This window comes from Chanos chanos, chromosome 2, assembly GCF_902362185.1.
Source record: "Chanos chanos chromosome 2, fChaCha1.1, whole genome shotgun sequence".
NCBI lineage: Eukaryota > Metazoa > Chordata > Actinopteri > Gonorynchiformes > Chanidae > Chanos > Chanos chanos.
The window spans coordinates 21572951-21594946 of NC_044496.1; the positions used below are offsets into that span (position 1 = coordinate 21572951).

The 21996-nt window shown below is 42.1% G+C and overlaps 2 protein-coding genes across 2 annotated transcripts; one reads left to right on the forward strand and one right to left on the reverse strand.

The window, feature by feature from the left end:
• Positions 1–759: 759 nt before the first annotated feature.
• On the forward strand, positions 760–8103 carry spg7 (SPG7 matrix AAA peptidase subunit, paraplegin). The gene is made up of 17 exons (XM_030794418.1): positions 760–1105; positions 2413–2515; positions 2620–2703; positions 3001–3242; positions 3372–3511; positions 3742–3844; positions 3941–4066; positions 4164–4326; positions 4428–4601; positions 4798–4922; positions 5022–5124; positions 5399–5509; positions 5685–5800; positions 6093–6249; positions 6572–6735; positions 6862–6939; positions 7218–8103. Exons 1-17 carry the CDS (start codon positions 857–859, stop codon positions 7431–7433), a joined length of 2454 nt encoding a protein of 817 aa, XP_030650278.1. The 5' UTR covers positions 760–856; the 3' UTR covers positions 7434–8103.
• A 1292-nt stretch (positions 8104–9395) lies between these two features.
• cdh15 (cadherin 15, type 1, M-cadherin (myotubule)) lies at positions 9396–21996 on the reverse strand. Its single transcript, XM_030793867.1, has 14 exons — positions 21943–21996; positions 14742–14885; positions 14249–14404; positions 13805–13949; positions 13505–13686; positions 13209–13337; positions 12916–13101; positions 12257–12501; positions 11997–12136; positions 11487–11717; positions 11008–11247; positions 10568–10713; positions 9990–10172; positions 9396–9596 (listed from the first exon to the last, which is right to left on the reverse strand). The coding sequence occupies exons 1-14, from the start codon at positions 21994–21996 to the stop codon at positions 9396–9398; spliced, it is 2382 nt and encodes a 793-aa protein (XP_030649727.1).

The following is a 21996-nucleotide window of genomic DNA, read 5'->3' on the forward strand; positions in this document are numbered from 1 at the left end:
TTTATTTTGTTGTTACTATGATCTTTGAGTTTAAATTGGAGTCCAATTGCAGGGGGATCTATATCGTGCCAGACCACAACCCGAAAAACTCAAGGCACATAAGATCATTTTATTTCACCAGTTATTACTTGTATTATTTACTGTTATTCATTTTTATTATTTCATCTTTATTCAATTTAATTAGTGACCCATGTTTCTTATTTGTTTTGCAGCAGCTGTTCTGTAACATGTAACACGTCACTAGACTACCTTCTTTAACACTAAGATAAAGACACTGAAGAGCGAAGACTAGCAAAAGCAAATTCGTGCAAATAATATGACACTGCACTTTAGTCATTTATTTTTTTATATATGCCACTGCTCTTACTGTACGAGGGAAGGTAGAGAACACGTTCGCAAAAATACTTGGTTATGGTTGAGAGCACAAAGATATTCCCAACACGTAGAGATACGTACAGGCATTCTTAACGATATTCAGTTGGCGCAGATAAGTACGATATTATTAAGACCCATATACATGAATATGTTCACATATGAACAAATCAACATCTCTTCGGATTGATCTCTCTTGGTACTACAATTTATGAAACGCTAAGGCTTTGTTACTAGTTTGATTACCTTCTTTCTACTGCGCCCCTACGACTGAGGACGGTGAAGAGATACAGAAGGGTGTCTCTTCTAGCTTTAAATATCTATCCGGGCGTGTTAAATAACAAACCTGTATGCTAGCTGCATAGCCATGTAGCAAAATAGTGAGGGAGCTAGAGAAGGACTGTACACTATCAGGGCCCTTGAGTGGACAGCAGCAGAATGATATTTTAGTTTACAAAACGTAGAACCTTTACGTTAATCAGCAATGGCAGCGTTACTTTTGCAGCAACACGGGGGGAAACACTGTTGTAAACGGATCACGAACAGTATTTGGTCATTAGCATCTCGCAGCACACACTGCATGTCGGACAATGACAGACATTTTCTCCGTATTGTTTCACGAAAGACTTCAGTTGGCAGAAGCAGCAGACAATTTTCAAAACTTGCTGCTGGGGCAAAGAAATTGCTGATGTTCACGTCATCCCATTGTGGATTTGCACCAGGTTATTCTCAGGTAAAATTCAAGCAGCTACGTAAGTAATATGCTAAAGTTAGCTTGTCATGCAGTTTGTGCGAGTCCCAACGCTGCAGACGAAAGTGTCGTAACCACTTAAAATTTGTTACATAAAAGCCCAGTTGAAATTCAGACACACACATCTCGGAACCAGTAGTTGGGAAGTATGATTGTTGTCGGAGAGAACTTGACGCATAGCTAAAATCTTTGACTTTGCGAATCAGCTAGGTCGCCACAGGTGCGTGCCAAGTATGGAACCACCACGACCCACAAGAGCATCTTCATCGACCCTTTGCATAGATTCTAAAGCTGTCTGAAACTCTAGATGTTAAGTAATTCTTCTGTTTTTTGGTGTCTTGTTCCTAGTAATGGAAAATGTGTTCTTGGTTGCATAAGTGTTAGGTTAAGTTGTCTTAGACGACCGTGTCATGCTTATGAAAACATGTAGTGACGAATAGATGGGGCCTTGTCAACCTGGACAACATCACTTTCGTCAAGATTCAGTTGGTTCAACAAAGAATGACACATTTCTTGGAATGTCTTTGCATTTATTGGCGTATAGCTTACCATAGGTGGTTGAGTGGACCATACCCATGCTGGGAAAATCACCATACATCATAATGTAGCAACCGTGTTAAACTCACCGTGTTAAGTCCCCACTGCTCAATAGACCACTGTCTATCTCCTTTGCACCACTTTATTCCACAAGCGCAGAGGTAAATAAAGGACACTGCAACCTAGCCGCAATATCCCCCTTTGAATTCTTCATGGTCTGTTCTCACTGCAACTAAGTACTCACACTTTAGATTTTTACTTCGGGTTACTCTTCTGCTTTGCCTTTCATTTCAGACCAGTCTGTAGGTATTACTGCATCTGTGATTTCTGACTATACTTGGCTGTAGCTGATATATTTTCCTTAGTCTTCCATGCTGAAGTTATGTCACCAAGCTAAATGATTAATTTCAGTCAATTCTACTGTCAAGCATGCCTTTGTCAAACATGCGTTGATGATCAGCCCTCTTTCAAAGTAACCCAGATCTATTTCAGCGTTGGGAGTCAAAATAAGAGCTTGATATATAGAACATTTTTGTGCACGGCTCACGATAAGTGTCATGGGGCATTACTAGCTGAAATAACTGGGGATTTGCCCCCGTGTGGAAACACCTGATTTGTGTATATGTTTTATCCCTCATTTACTGAAGTTTTTCATCTATTTTTTCAATCTCTGGCAATCAGTTTTGTAATATTCAGTTATGTGTGCTGTCAAAGACTTCTGTGAAACTTACCAGTGGTTCTCTCTCACAAAGCACATTTTAAATAGACCTCTGGGACCCAGCCTTCTAGGAGTAAGCAGAATCTTGACAAGAAACAATCTGGTAACAAATCCAGTTGGGCTTTGGAATATATTGGGTAAGTTTTGGTATCTTGTAAGACTAAACTGATAAAAGCATCGACACCGGTGATAAATATTCAGACCAATATGCTTCTTAAATGAATGAACATCTGTCTTGTAGGTGGCACTAATTATTTCAGCACGTCTCAGTCTCGACAAGACAAGAGAGAAGGTGGCAAAGGGAGAACACCTGAGGAGGATGAAGGTATTTTTTAGTACACTGCAAATGTAACACTCAAGTACATACATAATCTTATAAACATTGTGTTTACATATGTTGCACACATAATGTGCGGTTAATGTTCAAAGTGTGTTCCTCCTGCAGTTTAAGCAGTTTAAAATCCTGATGCTATCAGAAATATAGACGTAATAGCTGTGTGTACTCCCTCCTGAAGTGTTTAGTAATGGCACCATAGACTTTCTGGTGTTTAATGAGACGATGATATTATATTGGGTGGGAATGACTTGCTGGCACATCTAACTCGCGGTGCTCATCTTGCAGAGGAGAAAAAGAGGCGTGAGCAGGAGGACCAGATGTACAGGGAACGTCTGCGTACGCTCTTTATCATCGCTGTTATCATGAGCTTACTCAACTCCATCAACACCAGCGGGGGCAACATCTCTTGGAATGATTTTGTCAACGAGATGTTGGCTAAAGGAGAAGTGTCCCGTGTGCAAGTGGTCCCAGAAAGTGACATAGTGGAGATCTACCTTCACCCCGGGGCTGTTATTTTCGGCCGACCCGTAGGTCCTTTCTGAGAGAATACATCAGCTATGAGCATGGCTAGGACTTAGAATATCCTGAAGGTTTTATTTTGTTTGTTTTGTTTTGCTCTGTTTTCATCCTCTGTGTTTTTGCTGTTTTGCTTATAGAGACTTGCTTTGATGTATCGCATGCAAGTGGCCAACATTGATAAGTTTGAGGAGAAACTGCGTGCAGCTGAGGAGGAACTGAACATAGACACAAAGGACAGGATCCCTGTGTCCTATAAGCGCACTGGCTTCTTTGGGAAGTGAGTACTTCTCTTTAAAAGTAGGTCGGCTATAGCGTTAATCAACATTTCCATGTATTTCCATCACGTTGTTGGAAACCTGTTCCTTTTATTGTGGTTTAAACATGGTTTAAAATTTAATCATCCCGCTTGATTTTTGTGTTGTCGTAAAGGACTACCTCCAGTTTGTGTGTTATAGTTTTGGAACACATTAATATTTTGCTTCATTAATTTGTCTTGTGTTGTCATAGTGCTCTTTATGCCCTTGGTATGGCTGCAGTTGGAGTTGCAATCCTCTGGTACATTTTCCGCCTGGCAGGGATGGGTGGGCGGGAAGGTGGTTTTAGCGCCTTTGTAAGTAGGGTCAAAGCACTACATCATATGTTTTCATTCTTGTCTGCTTTCTTTTCTTTTATAATTTTACATAATGTCCTCTCCCCTCATAAAAAGAATCAACTGAAAATGGCAAAGTTCACCATTGTCGACGGCAAGTCCGGAAAAGGTGTGAGCTTCAAAGATGTGGCAGGAATGCATGAGGCAAAAATGGAGGTGAAGGAGTTTGTTGATTACTTGAAGGTAAGAAGAGACAGATAAAGACTAAATCTATTTCATATTTAAACATCTGTTGATGTTGTCATGTGAAACAGAGTCATCGCATGATCATTCTTTACAGAATCCAGACAGATATCTCCAGCTGGGGGCCAAGGTACCCAAAGGCTCTCTGCTCCTCGGGCCTCCAGGCTGTGGAAAAACACTGTTGGCCAAAGCTGTGGCTACTGAGGCCCAGGTTCCCTTTCTTGCCATGGCAGGCTCAGAGTTTGTGGAAGTGATAGGAGGTAAGTCTTTGACTTCTGTGTGTTCTTCAGCGGCTAATGTACAACGTCATAGAACCACTTTATGGCAAACCACGGCCCTTTTTGCACCTTCCTGCATCTAGGACTTGGAGCAGCGAGGGTGAGAAGTCTTTTCAAAGAGGCTCGTGCTCGAGCACCTTGCATTGTTTATATTGACGAGATTGACGCCGTTGGCAAGAAGCGATCCACCAACATGTCTGGATTCTCCAACACAGAAGAAGAGCAGACACTCAATCAGCTGCTGGTTGAGATGGACGGTGAGATGAGGGGAATAGAAAAAGGAAAAACAGAGTAGCGGGGAGCAGGAGGTCATGAAAGTTTGACAAAGTGTGAAGTGGGTGTTCTGTTAGATGGGTTGCGTAAAGCGTATCAGTGAAGCTTAGTCGTGTCGTGCTTTTTTTTTTCCGTCTTGCTTCATCTCAACCGTTGGTGTTTTTGTTCTGTTTTACTCAGGAATGGGAACGACAGACCATGTCATTGTCTTGGCCTCTACTAATAGAGCAGATATTCTGGACAATGCACTTATGAGACCTGGGAGACTTGACAGACACATATTCATAGATCTGCCTACACTACAGGTCCTCTGTCTATGTATGCTTTTGTCTGTATGTACGTTGGAGAGAGAGAAAGAGAGAACAGGAGTCTGAATAAGGTCTTGTACTGATTATGTGTGACAGGAGAGAAAGGAGATCTTTGAGCAGCACTTAAAGATACTGAAGCTTACACAGCCGCCCAGCTTCTACTCCCTGCGTCTGGCTGAGCTTACACCGGGGTTCAGTGGTGAGTTTTATCAATGTCGGCCATCTTCACTTTCAGCAGGCGACCCACATGTGTACAAGTGTAAGAATGTGCGAGAGACCATCCTAGATGGTCAAGTTTTTGATGAAAGATGTGTGGTTGGTAAATTGGAGCCTGCCATGTATCTGATTGTGAGAAATGTTAGTGAGCCCTGATGCAGACAAAGTGCCTCATTCAAACCACAATCCAATCAGCTCAGTTAATCCTTATAAGCTCAGGAGCATTGTTTTGGTAATACAAATATGTCCTTTTTCAGGAGCGGATATAGCCAACATTTGCAATGAAGCTGCCTTACATGCTGCCAGAGAGGGTTACAAGTCCATTGACACTTTTAACTTTGAGTATGCTGTGGAGAGAGTTATTGCAGGTATGTTCACAGGAACTGATATGAACAGCATCAGCAGGATGTCCACTCTAACATTCACTCATTTCAATAGAAGTTTGACTTATTTGTTTTTGTTTTTGTTTTTTAATTTTTTTATTCGGCGAGTTGTGCATAACTGGTCTTGCTGTGTGTGTATGTGCGTGTCTTTGTTTTGCAGGCAGTGTGAAGAAGAGTAAGATTCTGTCCAAAGAAGAGCAGAGGGTTGTAGCATTCCATGAATCTGGCCATGCTCTGGTTGGCTGGCTCCTGGAACACACTGAGGCTGTCATGAAGGTAATGAACAGTTATTATAAGACTTCTGTCTGCACTGTGCTCAGAAAGGAATGAGTAGATTACTTTAGGTGGTACAAAAGCTTTTTTTTCAGAAAGTGTATTCAACATATCATCAGATTATCTTTCCTCGTTGTACTTCTTGTCATTGTATAAAGCAATCATGATATGTAGTTATTTTGGTAATAATCTGTTAACTTGGTGTTTTTGTCAAAGATAATGTGAAACTGTTTAGGAGTGTATGGAGTTAGAATAGTAGTCATCAGAGTTGTGTATTTATTTCTGTTTGCATTAGGTATCGATTGCTCCCAGAACCAATGCTGCTCTGGGTTTTGCCCAGATCTTACCAAAAGACCAGTACTTGTTCACCAAAGAGCAGCTGTTTGAGAGGATGTGCATGGCTCTGGGAGGAAGAGCCTCTGAAGCAATCACCTTCAACAAGGTCACCACAGGTATAGCTCATCCATTCACTCGCTCACTCACCCAAACACCCACCTAACTACCTACTTCTCTCTCAACAAGGTCACCACAGGTATAGCTCATTCAATCACTCACTCACCTAACTACCTACTTCTCTCTCAACAAAGTCACCAGTGGTATAACACATTCACTCACACACCTTAACAAAGTTCACTCATTCACACACATACCTATGTCTGAAGCTTATCTAATGTGAGTCAGTGCACGTCTCTCAGCAGGGTGACTTAACTCATTCAAAGATACAGTATTTTACATGCATCTGCTCTGACATGCTCTAGCTTTTGCCAACATCAGGTGCCCAAGACGACCTGCGTAAGGTGACTCGGGTTGCCTACTCCATGGTGAAGCAGTACGGCATGGTGCCCAGTGTGGGACAGGTGTCCTTCCCTGACACCCAGGAGCAAGGAGCCATTGGTCGCAGGCCCTTTAGTCATGGCCTCCAGCAGCAGATGGATCACGTGAGTGTAGTGTGTCTTCATAAAGCTTTCCAAGGATCTACAGTGGCTTTTGACAGACGGTCCTGAAACCCATCGAAGGTAGTGCACACGTGCGTTGACTGTATATTTGCATTCTCTCCTTACCAGGAAGCTAAGATGCTAATAGCCAAAGCGTACAGACATACTGAGAAGCTGCTCCTGGATAACAGAGATAAACTGATTGTGGTGAGTGCTGCACTTACCACTGTAAATAAAATGAAGATTATGTTAGACAAATAGAACACATAACGTGTTAATGAAACATATGTGTCTCGTTTGTGTTCCCACTTTTTTCTGAACAGTGCCACTATTCATTTTTTCACCCACTTAATGCAGTCAGAATTGCGATCAAATGAATTGTGGAAGAACGGATTCATTGCTGCTGATGCAGTTTTATTTTCGAAGCACCAGTCAGTGCAGTAATTTTATTTTATTTTTTCTGTGGGGTCGGGGTTTGTTCTCAGTTGGCTAATGCCCTCCTGGAACGTGAGGTGGTAAATTATGATGACATTGAGGCATTGTTGGGCCCTCCTCCCCACGGACCCAAAAAGATGATTGCCCCTCAGAGCTGGGTGGAGGCAGAGAGGGATAAACAGGACACAGGTGAGGACGAGCCGCAGAGACCCCAGGGACGCCCGAGGAAGGACGAGGAAGAGGATGTCAACCTGGGGCCAGTGTGACACACAGTTCACACACAAGCACTGGCAAATACACAAAGACAGATAGAAGACATACCTAACTGCTTTTCAAGAGTTTGCGCTTGATTAGTTTGATTACTGTGAGGAAAAGTAAAACTGTTCAGTTGTGCCATGTAGAAATACCTCAGCATTTGTACATTTCAGAATTCAAAACGGTTCAGAACTTTTTTTTTTCCCTTGACCTATAGTCTTTCAGTTCACAGGGATTGTATTCTTTGTGAATCTCAGGAGGTCATCATTTTAAACATCATGATATAAGCAATTAAGTTTAATCTACTGCAGTAGTTAAATCTCTATTCAATGAATGTTAAAGGCTAGGAACTATTTTGTGTGTGTGTGTGTGTGAATATGCTTCACAACCCAGTGATCTTGGCTTTAGCACTTAATGCCCGTACAAGTACTTAACACAGGCAGATTCTTTAAGACTTGTACTCTGGTGCAGGGTGCTGAACTCTGTTCTGTAATGTGCATATTTGCACCTGGTTTAAATAAATCATTAGATTTAACATTTTGTGTCTGGATAATTTGTGGTCTGAAATTTGGATTTTCACAAAATTGTAATGCCGATTTGACAGTTGATCTGCTCTCCCTTTCAGAAGAGGTTTTGGACGTTGTAGGAATTCCCTGTAAATGAATATAACATTTCCATTTTATGTTTATAACATAAATGTTTGTAACATGTTAAACGTTTTAATGTGCAGTGGTCACTTTCTCAGATCATCACTTCAAAGTGGTCAATGAAGGATTCAGACAAAACTGAAGTTCTTTTATTCTGTAAAGAAAAATGAAAAAAATACTACATTCAAACAAAAGGATTTGAAACATTGTATGAAATAAATATTGAATTAAAACCACATTCAGTACTAAAAAAAACGCCCAAAACATTGTTTGTAAATGGTTTTTACTTTTACAAAAACAAAATGGCAATAAAGAGGAGTTCTTGCTCTAGCTTCTATGAGAGAGAAGGCAAGAGAGCATATGAATGCATTATTATGGTCAGTGCTCTACATTTCTGAGACCATTCAAATAGCACAACAAACCATTCTCTTCAGAAACATTAATATCTTGGGTTGAAGCACAAACTTTTAACTTGGTTCTTCTATTAAAAAAACCCAAACTTTTATTTAAGAATAAAATAAAGGGCGTGTAAATGGACGGAAAGGGAGTTATGTAATGACGTTGAAGGTAAGTATGTACACACACAAAAAACTGTTCTGTATAAAAACAAAGCAAAAGCTCAAAGAGTACAGAATTATCGGCCGAGAGAGAGAAGGGGTTTAAAAGCTCTTTTTGTCACACAACCGTTCAGCTCATCAGTCTTTAAAACAGACTTCCTACAACCAAAGCAGTTTTGTGCCTTACTCGTACTAGTACCAGAAAACTTCACAGTAACATTCACACTGTCTTTCCTCATGTGTCACTACAAATACATTGAACAATCTTGCCAAACACTGCTTCAGTACTTCCTCCAAAGGTTTCTTCATTCTTTTCCCATCACTCTAAATTCACTTTTGTGAGCTTTGTATCATTTCATGTCAGGGGCTGAAAATCAAAATTGCCTGTCTCTCATTGGTATGTACTGACATACGTTTTCCTCCCTGTCCTGTCCTGTGCAGCACAGAGTGAATCCATCATATCTTACAGTGCTTGTCACATGGGCATGGTAAAAGAACCCACTGATCCATGAAAGAATGTGAAAAAATACCCTAGATCATCTCTGGCATGTCAACGGTGACCTTAAGCAAGCAGATACCAGTTATGAATACAAAAAAGAGATCAAACCTCTTTTTCCACCATTTTACCAATAGCAGACAGCCTCTAAATCTTTTGCCACAGAGGAGAATGTCAAACCTGTCGTTCGTCTACAGTTGACATCGAAACTGGGAATTAAAAGAGTACTTGAGTATGTGAATGTATGCTGGCGCTTGAGACCCTAAAGCGTCTCTAGCGGGGGTCATACATGTTGGCCAGTTTTTTGAAGCGTGGTCCCCAGTCATTGAGGTAGTCGTAGTCCTGGTCCCCATCTGAACCAGTGGAAGCAATGGAACTCAGGCTGCCCGCCAGCGAACCATCACCCTCGTAGTCATAGATCAGGGCTGTATCATAGGGAGGTACATTTGGGTCGTTATCTGCAGCGTCCAGGCCCTACGAATAAGTAAAGAAAACAGTACAAGGAAATGAGAGAGGATGAAATCTGTTTTTTTTTTTTTTGGTGGTGGTGGTAGCAATCTGCTTTCCATGTTGTACAGGAACCACTCAGCATCTGGTCTTTTATGGTCAAGTATTGTGATTTTTCCTTTGTCTTTTTATCTAGCCATCGGGTCTGATGACACTGTGGCTGATCATTTCCCCTTATTATTGAATTAATTAACAGTGATCATAAAAAACAGGACCAAGATTTGCTTTGATGGTCAGAGTTGGGCACTCCACCTCTGGATTATGTTTGACCTTTATTCTTAAACCAAATGAAAAAAAGTGTTGTACCATGATCTCAGCCGTTGACTCGGTCTGAAGTTAGAGTAGAATAGCAGTACTTACATCATTAATGAAATCCTCAATGTCACTGGGGTCTGCAGGTGGTTTCCGTGGATACGTAGGGGAGGGTAAGTAATAGGGGGCATCTTTCCTGAGTGGTTGCTTGCCTTTGGGAATGCTAGACACTTGTGGAGCAAAAGAGGCAGGATCACCAGGATTCCTCAACAGGTCAATGTTAAATGCATCCTTAAACAGAGAGAGCTGGAGTTAGTCAAAAACAGTACCAAATGCTAAGTGAGCTTTTGAGTTCTGTATATAAACGTATTGTGTTATCCTACTCAAGACTCAAAAAGTCTGTCCAAAGATAATTTGTTGGGTATATATGTAAGTATTTCAACATTCATTTCCCTTGAACTTCAAAACTCTTCTCTATTACTTTTGTAATCACAGTAAGAACTGGTCAGTAATCTATCAGCATTCAACACAGTCAAGGCCAAATATGTTTTCAGGGACAGTAAGTGATGCACAAGCTGTTCCCCATCTTAATGTATGAAATGATAAAGAAGAGTTCATTGTTTCCAGTAAGTGTGAGCTAAAGCTTGTATATGCTATACATGTCACATGACAGGCTATGTTCACACCTCATCCTCCTCTCCTCCACCCTGCTCATCATAGTTAAAGACATTGTCACGGATGTCGTCATCGGACTCTCCCACCAGCAAACCTCCCCCCTTTTTAATGTGGTGCCTCCTGCAGGTTCCTACTGCCACAGCCAAGAGTAACAGCACTGGAAAAACATTGCAGTCAGGTTAACTTTAATTACGTAAGATTTGTGTGTTTTCATCTGCTACTCATTTTTTAAAAAGCAACCAGATCTGGGAAGATGAGTGTATTTAATGGACTTCATTACTGTTAATATTTCCTGTTTTCTATGTGTGTGTGTGTGTGTGTGTGTGTGCATGTGTGTATGTGTGTGTGTGTGTGTGTGTGTGTGTGTGTGTATGCGCATGTGTGTATGTGTATACCTGTGTGTGCATTGACAGTTTCTGGTGTGTATATGATTCCTTGCAAATCCACTTACACAGCAGTAGTGCGGCACTGCCCATAATGATCATCAGGGCGATGAAGCTTATGCCCATTTTTGTTCCAAATATAGCTGAAGCCATGCTCCTGCATTCCCCGTCTCTGTTGCAGGGACAAACGGTCACGTTGACTCTTGCGTGAGATCCCAGAGAGGGAGAACCTGAGTCTGACACAGACACTGGGATGTAGAACTCACCCGTCTCAATATCTATGACGGGGTAAAGGACAGCATGTGTCTCTGCAGTGACCGAAAGAGGGAGAGACAAAGAGAGGAGAAGGAATGAGAAGAGCATAAAGATAAAAAGATAAAAAAAAGAGCAAAGAAAAAGGGTTAAGAAGAAGAGAAGCTGTGGAGGATGTAGCTTCACCAGCTCTCACCCTTAACACGCTCACATTTGCATGTTTCTTTTCTAGTTCAAATAATGAAGATAAATCCATCACATAATTCTGTACGTTAACAAAAACGTGAATTTTTACCATTGAGCTGGGAGATGGTCCAGTTGCTTGCTATGTCACCATAAACATCAAAGGTAAAAGGGTCAGCATGAGGTGCCAAGTCTTCATCCACAGCCCCCAGCACCAGGCCCAGGTGCTCTTTGTCTCTGTTACTGCACACAATGCCACTCAGGGGATACAGCTGAGGAGCAAAGTCATTGGTCTCCCAAAGTGTGATCTCCAACGAGGCTGTAGCTGACAAACCACTGGCATCTACACAACAACAATAACAACAACAACAACAACAACAACATCTTTATACATAAAGCTTTCCCAATGCTCTACCCCATTCAAAAGCAAAACAAGTGGTGCATAAACATTGATTTTTTAAATGCTGTATAATAGAAACCATCAGTCAGACCAAGCTGTCTGTGAAGATCTGATACTGATGTGCCTGCCAGATTCCACCATCCTTCCAGTTCTTTTTCAGAGCTGAGTACATAATGAGAGATGTGAAGTTTCAGAGTAGATGTAAATGCTGGGATCACTCACCTGTATCCGTGACTTTGACCGTTGCAGTGTAAATGTTATTCCTGATGTGAGGTGAGCGAATATCAAAAGCCTTCCTCAGCGTAATTTGTCCGGTTTCTTGATCAATTGTGAGCAGTCTCTCAGGATCATTGATTTCAAACCTGAATAACATTCTACAATGAGTGCTATTCATATATTATACACATAGAAAATTTTACAACAAATAAGATGAACAAATATCTGTTTCACGACATGATGTGTTTTGCAGGATTTAATCTCACCTGAGTTTGGCATTATCTGGATCATGAGCGATATCTGAGATCAGGACTGTGCCAGGTACAGTGGACTCTGGGAATGTCACTTGCATGGGGTTTTTAAAGAAGCGTGGGGCTTCGTTCTCATTCCGCACAAAAATTCTCACAGTGGCTTTGCTCGGCACCTCAGTGAGTGGCTTGACACTGAGTGGAACATCATTCTCTGCTTTTAGAGTGAGCATGTACTCTGCCTGGAGCTCAAAGTCAAGTGGCTGCAAAAGTACAAGCACATACGGGTATTGTAGTCCACAAGCGAAATAAAATTGCAAATAGTGAAATTCAGTGAGCCGTGAGAAACATTGTTTTGACCTCGGATGCCCTTCTTCTCCAGAGGGAGGTGATCTTATACTGTTACAGAGTACTGTGTGGCAATAAATGATGTTATTGTTTCATCTAGTCAGTGTAGCTGAAAAACTTCGCATTGACCAGTTTTGATAAGATTTGTGAGCCCAATGTCCACAAGAGGGCGACAGAGTACCTTCTGTTCCATTTTATTGCTGACTCTATAGCATAGTATCATGACTCATATATCCTAGCTCTGTGTTTTCCTATGACAGTATTACTTACACTAGGAGGTGACAGTACCTTGAAACCTTTTGGCTTTCTAGGAAGAAATCCCAGCTTACCTTTACCACAGACAGAATACCCTGGTTGGTGACTGGATCTGTGCGAATGGCAAAGTTCTCTCCAGGATCACCGTTGATAATAGTATACTTAATCCTCCAGTTCTCTCCATCAGGCACATCTTCATCTGTGGCGTTTACTCGACCCAGCTCTGTCATCTCTGTGTTCTCTATGACATACATGGTGTACTGCAGTAACAATGGCAAAACACATTAAGTTAGTATAGACTGACTGCGGTTGCAATACCAGCGTAAAGTGTTTTGAGGCTCGGTTTTGTCTGAGAACTGATACACACCGTGTCTGGTGAGAACTGCGGAGCGTGATTGTTTATGTCAGAGATGTGAATCAAAGCACGGCTTGTGCTGGACAGACCCATCCCTGACATGTCTGCCACCTGCAGAGTCAATCTGAAGCCCCTCACCACCTGCGAGGAACACACTGCTCTTATACATCAGGGAGATACGTATGACAACAGTTAAATGGGTTTTATCACGTGCTACTTTTTTTCTGTGGTGACAACACATTTTCCCAACATCCTCAAAATGAGAGGTTGTGTCATGCATGACCTGTGATAGCCTGACTTTTTCCCACCTTTCTGTCCAGTCCCACGTCTCGAGTGTAAATCACGCCGGTCTTGTTGTTGATGCCAAACATGGTCTTGTTGATGCTGAAGGGTGGAATGCTCTCCTGAGCAATGATGGAGTAACTCAAGGCTGCGTTCTCTGTGGATGGATCGTCAGCATCCTGTGCACTGACAGTCAGCACTGAGGTACCTGATCAGAGTGCAAGTCACAGTAAAAACACTGCTGTTACAACAGTTCCTTCATCCTCTCTCTGTACATGCAAAAATGTATGTGTTTGTCAAACGTTGTATTCTCTGAGGCATTGTACCAGGGATAGAGAATTCAGGAACAGTGCCGATGAATTCCTCCTTGATGAAAACTGGCCTGTTGTCGTTCTGATCTAGCACATAAATTTCAATGGTAGTGGGGTTTTCCAGTCTCTCTCCACTGGGAGACAGGGCAAAAGCTTTGAGCTGTGGACAGGTTAGTCACAGGTTAGACACATCTCTGGTACATACCACAACACATGCCTGCACCAAATTTTATTTGTGATATGATAAGATAAGTTATAAGGTTATAAGTAATAAGGTAAGGCACAGCTGTATATTCAGAATTTTTATATATATATATATATATATATGTTTCTTTTCTTGGCACTAAGATGGACCTCAAAACCATGCCACTTCACATTTGTTCACAAACTGTGAACAGTCAGAGTGACATCTGAAGGAAATCGCTATGAGTTCACAAAAAATAGATGTGATCCATTTACCGTGAAGCTCTTGTGCTTCTCCCTGTCGAGAGGTATCTTGCTCTTGATCCATCCTGTTTTATCATCAATTTCAAAGAAGTCTTTTGGGTCCTGGTCGACTCCTGGTCCCTCCAGCTTGTATATCACCTCTCCAGTGAAAACCTTGTCTGATTTAATCTGGTATGGGAGACGTGGCAGACGTTTGAGATTGATGGTTGAAAGTGAATTGGTCGTGTGTGAGGGGAGCGTGCAGTGTTCCAGCAGATGTTTGCGTGTATGAGTTTATGTACTTGCGTGTGTGTGCTTGCGTGTGTGTGTGTGTGTGTGTGTTCACATGGACTCAAGGTTCAGTTCAGAAAAAACTTAAACACTGTCCAGACCATGAGTATGGCTTAGGCGGACAACTGAAGCCATGTCCCATAAACACATTAGAGTCATGAGGATTACAGAGGCCAACTGAATCAGCTATGTTATCTGAAGTCATTATTAGTGTGGCTTAGAGTGGTTTGTTTACCTGAACCAAGTCTTCTGGGACCTGTTTGCTGTTTTCTGAGACCCGGATTGGGGGGATGATCCAGTCTCTCTTCACCCTGTGTCGCCATGGGAACAGCACTGCTGGGTTCAAGTCCTGTTTACTGGACTGGGTGCTGCTCCAGACCTACATCACACAGAGGAGCATCAATAGGTTCATACAAGCAAGCCAGTTCACATTAAACAAAACATTACACACCTGAATGCAGTTTACAAGCCACATTTGTTTTCTAAAACCAACTACAAATACACTCACAAAATAGAGATGAAAGCACAAAGTGTGTGTGTGTTTTCTATATTTTACATATCTTCAAATGATTTTTTTTCCTGCAGTTTTTTGTGACTATGTATGAGTATAGAAATTTGACATGTATTTCTCTCAAGTGAGAGAGTCTGTCTTAAGGGCTAATATTAGGCTGATGTCTCAGTGTTTTAAAGCTACAGTCTTGTGATGATGATCTGTTTAACCAGCCCTAATGTGGAATCCAACAGAGTGGTGTGGGCTGGGACTCATATTTCTCTCTCTCTCTCTCTCTCTCTCTCTCTCTCTCGCTCTCTCTCTCTTGCTCTCTCTCTCTCTCTCTCTCTCTCATTCTCTCTCCCTCCACAAGCACAAACGCACACACACACACAGACACACACATACACACGCGCACTCAGTCACTGCAGCTGCCCAGCAGGGAGGCTCTGTGGCTTTCCCCACCCATGGGCTGAGACACTGCTGATAGTCACTGTCTTTTTCATCCCACACTGCACCTGACTGGGGTCAGCAGTCACTCCGTGAATCTGCTACAGCAACAGAATTCCATGCCCTTTCTCACACACATACAGCCCAACACAGTGTGTGGGTTGACCTGTCTGTAAAGAAATCCTGGATACAGCATTTTATGAGAGTCACAGCTGACCCAGGGTACTAAAGATAGACTGAATGTTAGAAAGACTGATCTCAATAATTCAAAAATGAATCTCGCTAACGCAGCTGTACACTCACACCATTGCTTAAATTGTTTTGACCGAGCATTTGTAGATAACTAATTTTTATGGACAAAAATATAAATATCCACCTTGACGCCGACGTTTCTTTGAGTCCTGGTTCTGTCTCATTGAAGTACAGCTAAAAAAAGTTGCGTTAATTGGATGCTAGTTAAAAAATAAATGGTTACAGTGGCTGACATAGCGCTTCGCTTCCTTCATTGATGTCAGTGTAAAAAGAGCACTATGGTGAAGTACCACACTGTGACATGCCATCGATGTGGCATGTTTTAGTGCTTCTGTTAGAAAATACCAGCCATGCCACGCATGTGTAGGCCCAGTTAGAGCATACTAATCTTAGAGCACCGTGTTAGGCACTGCTGTAGTACTCCCACACGATCGCCTCCAAGTGTTTACTCTCGCATACCAGAACACAAGGCCAGGACTGCCTCCTCAACACCACCCAAACTACATCTCTTTTGCTCCAACCAAACTTTAGGATCACTGAATTTTCAAGTGATACATCTCATACAAAGACAACATTTGCTTATGTAACTTTTAATATTCTCTTCACTTTCATTATGTAAGTAATTTTTCTGAGCCCAAGCTTTAGTGATGTGCCTTTTATGTGACGAGACCAAGTATATTTGAAATGTTTGGGGCATTTGTGGTTTGAGAGATCTAGCTGCTCTCTTCCTCCTTCCTCTCTCTCTCTCTCTCTCTCTCTCTCTCTCTCTCTCTCTCTCTCTCTCTCTCTTTTTTGAGGAACATGCATGAGATGCAGCTGTCTGAGCTGAAATGTAGCACTGACACAGTAAACGGGGACTTCAAGCCCCCCCCCCCTTCCCTCTCTCTCTCTCTCCCTCTCTCTCTCTCTCTCTCTCTCTCTCACCTGTCATAATAAGTGTCTTAAAGAACTTTGTCTATAAGTTACTTTACATTTTGGCTTGACCCATGAACAATGTTGAAACAGTTGCAGGTTGAGTTGCAGGAGATCAGTTCATCCTCGGTCCTCTGGACAACTCCAAAACAGAGACGGATACCTCCTTTCCGAGGTTCAGTTATTTAAACAAGCACAACAGACTGACTGAACTCTACTGACTCATGTCTTGGCTCTCGCATTGTGTTGGGGTTGACTTGTATCTGATCAAACACAGTCCACTTTGAGAACAGATGCATCACTTCCAAAGCACTCTTCTCGCCAAGTTTCAAGGGTCTTGGCCACGCTAACCAACACATCACCTCAGCTGTGTAACTCATAATCAAGTTTGTGACTATCACCGACTGATTCCTTCATCACAAGAGCAGAATGGGAACCAGAGAGACTCGTACATAGTCTCAACGTTGTGCAAAGGCGAGCATGAGTATTTACATAGAAAGGTGCTAATCTCATGCAGTCCTGAAGATAAGTCCCAGTCTGGCCCATTTTCAGACCCTTGTGATCAGAGCAATGCCAGCTGGGGTGTGTGCCACCGCACTGAACGAGCCCTGTCATAGCGCCAGTCTCAGAGGCGCCTTCAGTGAGACACAGAATCCTGTGAATGAAAGCTTATGACACAAACAAGAATGGGGCTTTGATCAGAAGCACTTACACTGTCCACCCCTACCAAGTAAGTTTAAAAGGTGACCACAAGCTAATAATGTCCATGCTTACAATTCAAATTAAGGACTCACCCATGTCTACACATATACACTACACCGTCTCACCACATAATATGACAGACTTAATTTGTCTCATGGACACTATAATGAATTTCTATATTTACTTAAGCCTCCAGAACCTTTTGGAATTCTCTCAGGCATTCCAATTACCAGTTGGTGTCTGTCTTCCTTCCCACATTTATAACCTAGTTCACCCTACTTTTACCAGAGTAAGACATTCCATACAAGCCACACTCACGGCTGGGTCAGCTGGTCCAGACCGTGGGTCTGTGTTAGTGGGGGCGAGAAGTGATTGAGGTAGATACACTGCACTTCTGTAAAAGAGACTATACCAAGTAGGTGCGTAATATATGACTGTAAGTAATATGCATGTCCAAAAAGTGAGTTTTGGTAAGCACTGTGTCTAAAAACACATTGCTAATGGATGAAATTCTCCATCTGTCATGCCACAAGTTGATCCTGTAGAGACTCTGTTCACTCCTCCGTTGTTTTTTTGTGGCAATATTGTTACAAGAATAAGGGATTTGCAATTTTATACAAGTTCAGGAAGCCATTTCACTAATGGTGCATTACATGCCACGACGGTTGTCCTAAGGTATGCCTTAAATATTATTAAAAGCTCACAAAACCTCAGATGAGATATTAAGAAGTACAGTAAAGAAACCATTTTAAGACAAATAGTCTTCATATCTCCGTTTCCTTTTGATCATGAGTTACAAAAACATTTGTAATAGTGCCCATGGAGGATTGTCTTATCAATCAGCCCAGCAGGCATGAACAGTTTTACAGACTGTGTGGCATTTATAACAGCTTTATGATGGCTAAACTACATCACCTGAAAATAGAATCTTACTCATATTCCAGTATGATCATGCAATGTTTGACAAAGAAAATTTTCAGTCTCCTGTGATGAATTAGGTCTGAGGATCAAGCAGTGGCTGTGTGACACAGTGTGAAGGCATGTCACAGTGTCTGTGTGTGTGTCTGCGTGGGCTGGGGAACAGGGACGACTAGGCAGAGTGCCTAAATGGTTCTGGGGGGCAAGGTCACACAGGTGGCTGTGTCCTGCCTGCTCTGTCACAGTTCTCAGACTCCAGTCAGCCAGTCAGCTCAGCACCTTCTTTTGTTCAAAAGCTCTCTCTCTCTCTCTCTCAGCAGACATTCACACACACACACACACATACATCACACACACACACACACACACACACACACACACACACACACACACACACACATACATACATCACACACACACACACACACACACACATTCAATTTTGTTTAGTGTGGCACATCTATTTTGGGAGAATCAATGTTTCATGAGAGCAGGTGCCTGATTGCACAGATAGTTGCAGACAGTTAATAGACAGAGAGTAACTTCAGTGTGGAACAATCAGTCAAGACCATGGGAGAATACTCTTTGTTCATTCCCTTTACAGACTGATCTGTTTGGACTACAGTTCCCACAATACTTCTTCCACATTTAACAGTCAGGCTGTAACAAGGGTCCTGGGGAACCCCTGCTCTCCACATTTTCCATCTTTCCCTGCTCTACCTACCTACAATTTTACAATTTACAATTTAGTTATTTGGCAGACGCTTTTTACCAAAGCGACTTACAATTGGTGCATCAGTCAGATTTCTAATACCTTCAACAGAGATCATAATAAGACTGAGCGTCAAATTGCCCTTTCGCATTGCGCCCCTGGAATACTTTTACAAGCAGAAATACAAGACAAAGGTTTTTTTTTTGGGTTTTTTTTTTTCTTTTTCTCTAGGGAAGGGAGGTTAGGCATTGGGGGACAGGTGTGTTCTAAAGAGGTGGGTTTTCAGTTTCCTGCGGAAGATGGTAAGAGACTCCGCAGTCTTGACTGCATGGGGGAGGTCGCTCCACCACCTCGGGGCAATGGCGGAGAAGAGGCGTGGTCGGGAGGAGCGGCTGCCGGGTTCCCGGAGTGAGGGGACCGTCAGTTGTCCGGAGGACGTGGAGCGGAGGGTCCTAGTTGGGGTGTAAGGCGTTATAAGAGACTGAAGGTATGATGGGGCAGAGCCTCTTGTGGCCTGGTAGGCCAGCACCAGTGTCTTGAACTGGATGCGGGCTGCTACCGGAAGCCAGTGGAGTGCAGTAAGCAGTACCTGACTGAACTCGTCAGTGGCACTTTTGATTGGCTGAGAACACCTGATTTAATCAAGAGCATGTTAATCGCACTAATCAGTTAGGTAGGTATAGCAGGGAAAGATGGAAAATGTGCAGAGCAGGGGTCCCTCAGGAGCAGGATTAAGAACCACCATCTTAGAGAACCCAGTGTCATGTACATTTACCCAACATAAAGTCAATATGTTTTTTTGCCTGTTTTGTGGTTTATATTCAACCACATTGAATTAAAAATGGAACACACTTTAAAATGTACAATATAGCCAAATGAGGTAGTACGCAGAGAAAAACCTACATTTTATCAGTTTATCTTTATACAGTGTCTGGCCAAGGAAATAAGAGAAACTGAAGAGTTTCATATGAACAAAATACTCCAGATGGAGTGAGTGATTGTTTCCAACAAGCATGAATTCAGCATTGGCTGTTTTATGATAGGATTTGTCCCCGATTTCACGGTCCGGGGAGTGTCGACCTCCCCTTTCCGTAACCGGGATTACCGAGCGCGACAAATGGCATGATCTCTGCATCTGGGAACAGCTGTTCAGCGTCAGTGCTGGCCATCAAAGAGCCCATGCTCTCAGAGCACTCAAGCTCACTCAATGCAAGCTTTTTTCCTAACTATATTCCCATGGAAATCTAGCCGCCTCCTGGGATAAAGGCTTAGGGAATTCCCAACACTCACATCCCCCCTCTCCAGAGAGAACTGTGAGCAGCTCCACTGGTATTTAAATACAGAGTCCACACTCTCCTGGGTTCCACACATGGCTCAAATTGTCTAACGATACCCATAACTGTGATCATAAAGACTCTCAGGACGAAACACTCAATTTTTGGCAATTATTTTTGGTCTTGGTGCTGGCCAGTGTCCAGTCGTTAAGCAGCTCTGGAGGATGGATCACAACAATGTGAAAAGGTGGAAAGTGAAGAGCAGGGTCGTAAACAGATGATGTAAGTTGTATGCCGGTGCCTCAAAGGATGCATGTAATGATATTCAGCCTGGCACAAGAATGCTTTGAAGTATTTTCGTCTCATGACACATTGTACGTTTTACATTCTGTTGCGAATGTCACTCCATCTCAGCAAACGACTCCTTCAGGACACACTGCATTTAAGCAATACAAAAATTACATCAGCAATTACCTGCATCTTATAGATCTTATGTTTCATCAAAGCTAATTATAAAATTCATAACCATTGCTACCAGTTCTCAAGCAACCACTCATCCACACATCACATGTCTGTTAGGTTTGCGCTACCCATTAGCAAAACTGCAGTTCACATTTTATGCAGCTAAAAATCCAAATATCATATGCTAATGAGTGGAAAGTAATAACCACTGATGAATTTCCCATTGACCGATGCCTCATCAATAACCAGCACAATTATCCTAACAGCCTGGTGCAGTTATTTCCATGTTTAGTCATGAATAACTCTCTATGGATAAGTACAGAACAGAATTTACATTTGCAAATCTGTGCTTAATTATGAATCTAAACAGTGTGAATAACTGATGGAGACTTACAGTAAATGTGTATATATTTCTTTTTGCATTTTCATTCATTTAACATCTTATAATGGCGTCGATGACAAGCCGGACAGATCCAAAATAGCTACAGAGAGGTTGACCAGAGTCCAACCCATCTGCACTTTCTTATGTTTATTGATGAACTCTCAGCATTTAATCCATCAGTGCTAAGCCAATGTTTAGATCAGCCACTTCCACTCTGAGCTAGTCTAATTGTCAAAGTCAGTACAATGGACACAGGGTGAAGGAAGTTTACCAGCCATTATTTAAACATGAACCATAATGTATTAGTTAAAATGAGTTAAGCAGATGTGCCCTGAGGTCAGATACTAAAACACTGACTAACCTTTGAGTCACATGCTGACAGGACAGGCAAACCATGTAGACCAAGACTGGCAAACTGAAGCCAAAGCATTTAGCGCTAGTTTTCCACAAGAGCCAGTGGTATCTAATGTGATTTTTAAAAAAATCATTATGTGGTGAAAATAAGAGTGATCTAAAGTCTCCTTAACATTGTTTAGCAGAAGTCAGTGTGAAGTCATAAATTAAGAAAAGGATCCTTATGAGTCCATGTAAATTCCTATATTTAAATGTAATGAATGCTCACATTCATTGCTAGGTGCAGGTGTACAGAACTGCTTAAAGTATCTGTGTAAAAATACATTCTTCCATGCAGTACTTTCTGGCATAAAAATCTCTTTCAAATCACTGCTCTCTTTTCCAAGGATCACTTTAAAGCTGTCCCCAGAAGAACTGATTTCTGTGCAAATACAGATCTATATGACATGAATAGGGCCCAAGAAGCAGAGCCAATCGGATATGGGAGCTCAGACAGGAAAGAAGTAAAGGAGATGAAGCTCTGCCTACCTCACACACAGCAGCCAGCACCACACACAGTCCCACAAGCACCTTAACTGCCAT

Coding starts and splice junctions, on each gene's coding strand:
- spg7 (XM_030794418.1), top strand. CDS start 857: ATGGCAGCGTTACTTTTGCAGCAACACGGGGGGAAACACTGTTGTAAA. Junction 5,801..6,092: donor ACACTGAGGCTGTCATGAAG/GTAATGAACAGT, acceptor TGTTTGCATTAG/GTATCGATTGCTCCCAGAAC. Junction 6,250..6,571: donor CTTCAACAAGGTCACCACAG/GTATAGCTCATC, acceptor TGCCAACATCAG/GTGCCCAAGACGACCTGCGT.
- cdh15 (XM_030793867.1), bottom strand. CDS start 21,996: ATGGCAGTTAAGGTGCTTGTGGGACTGTGTGTGGTGCTGGCTGCTGTG. Junction 14,886..21,942: donor TGCTGGCTGCTGTGTGTGAG/GTAGGCAGAGCT, acceptor TGTGTGATGTAG/GTCTGGAGCAGCACCCAGTC. Junction 12,502..12,915: donor GTATTCTGTCTGTGGTAAAG/GTAAGCTGGGAT, acceptor GTACTTTTGCAG/CCACTTGACTTTGAGCTCCA.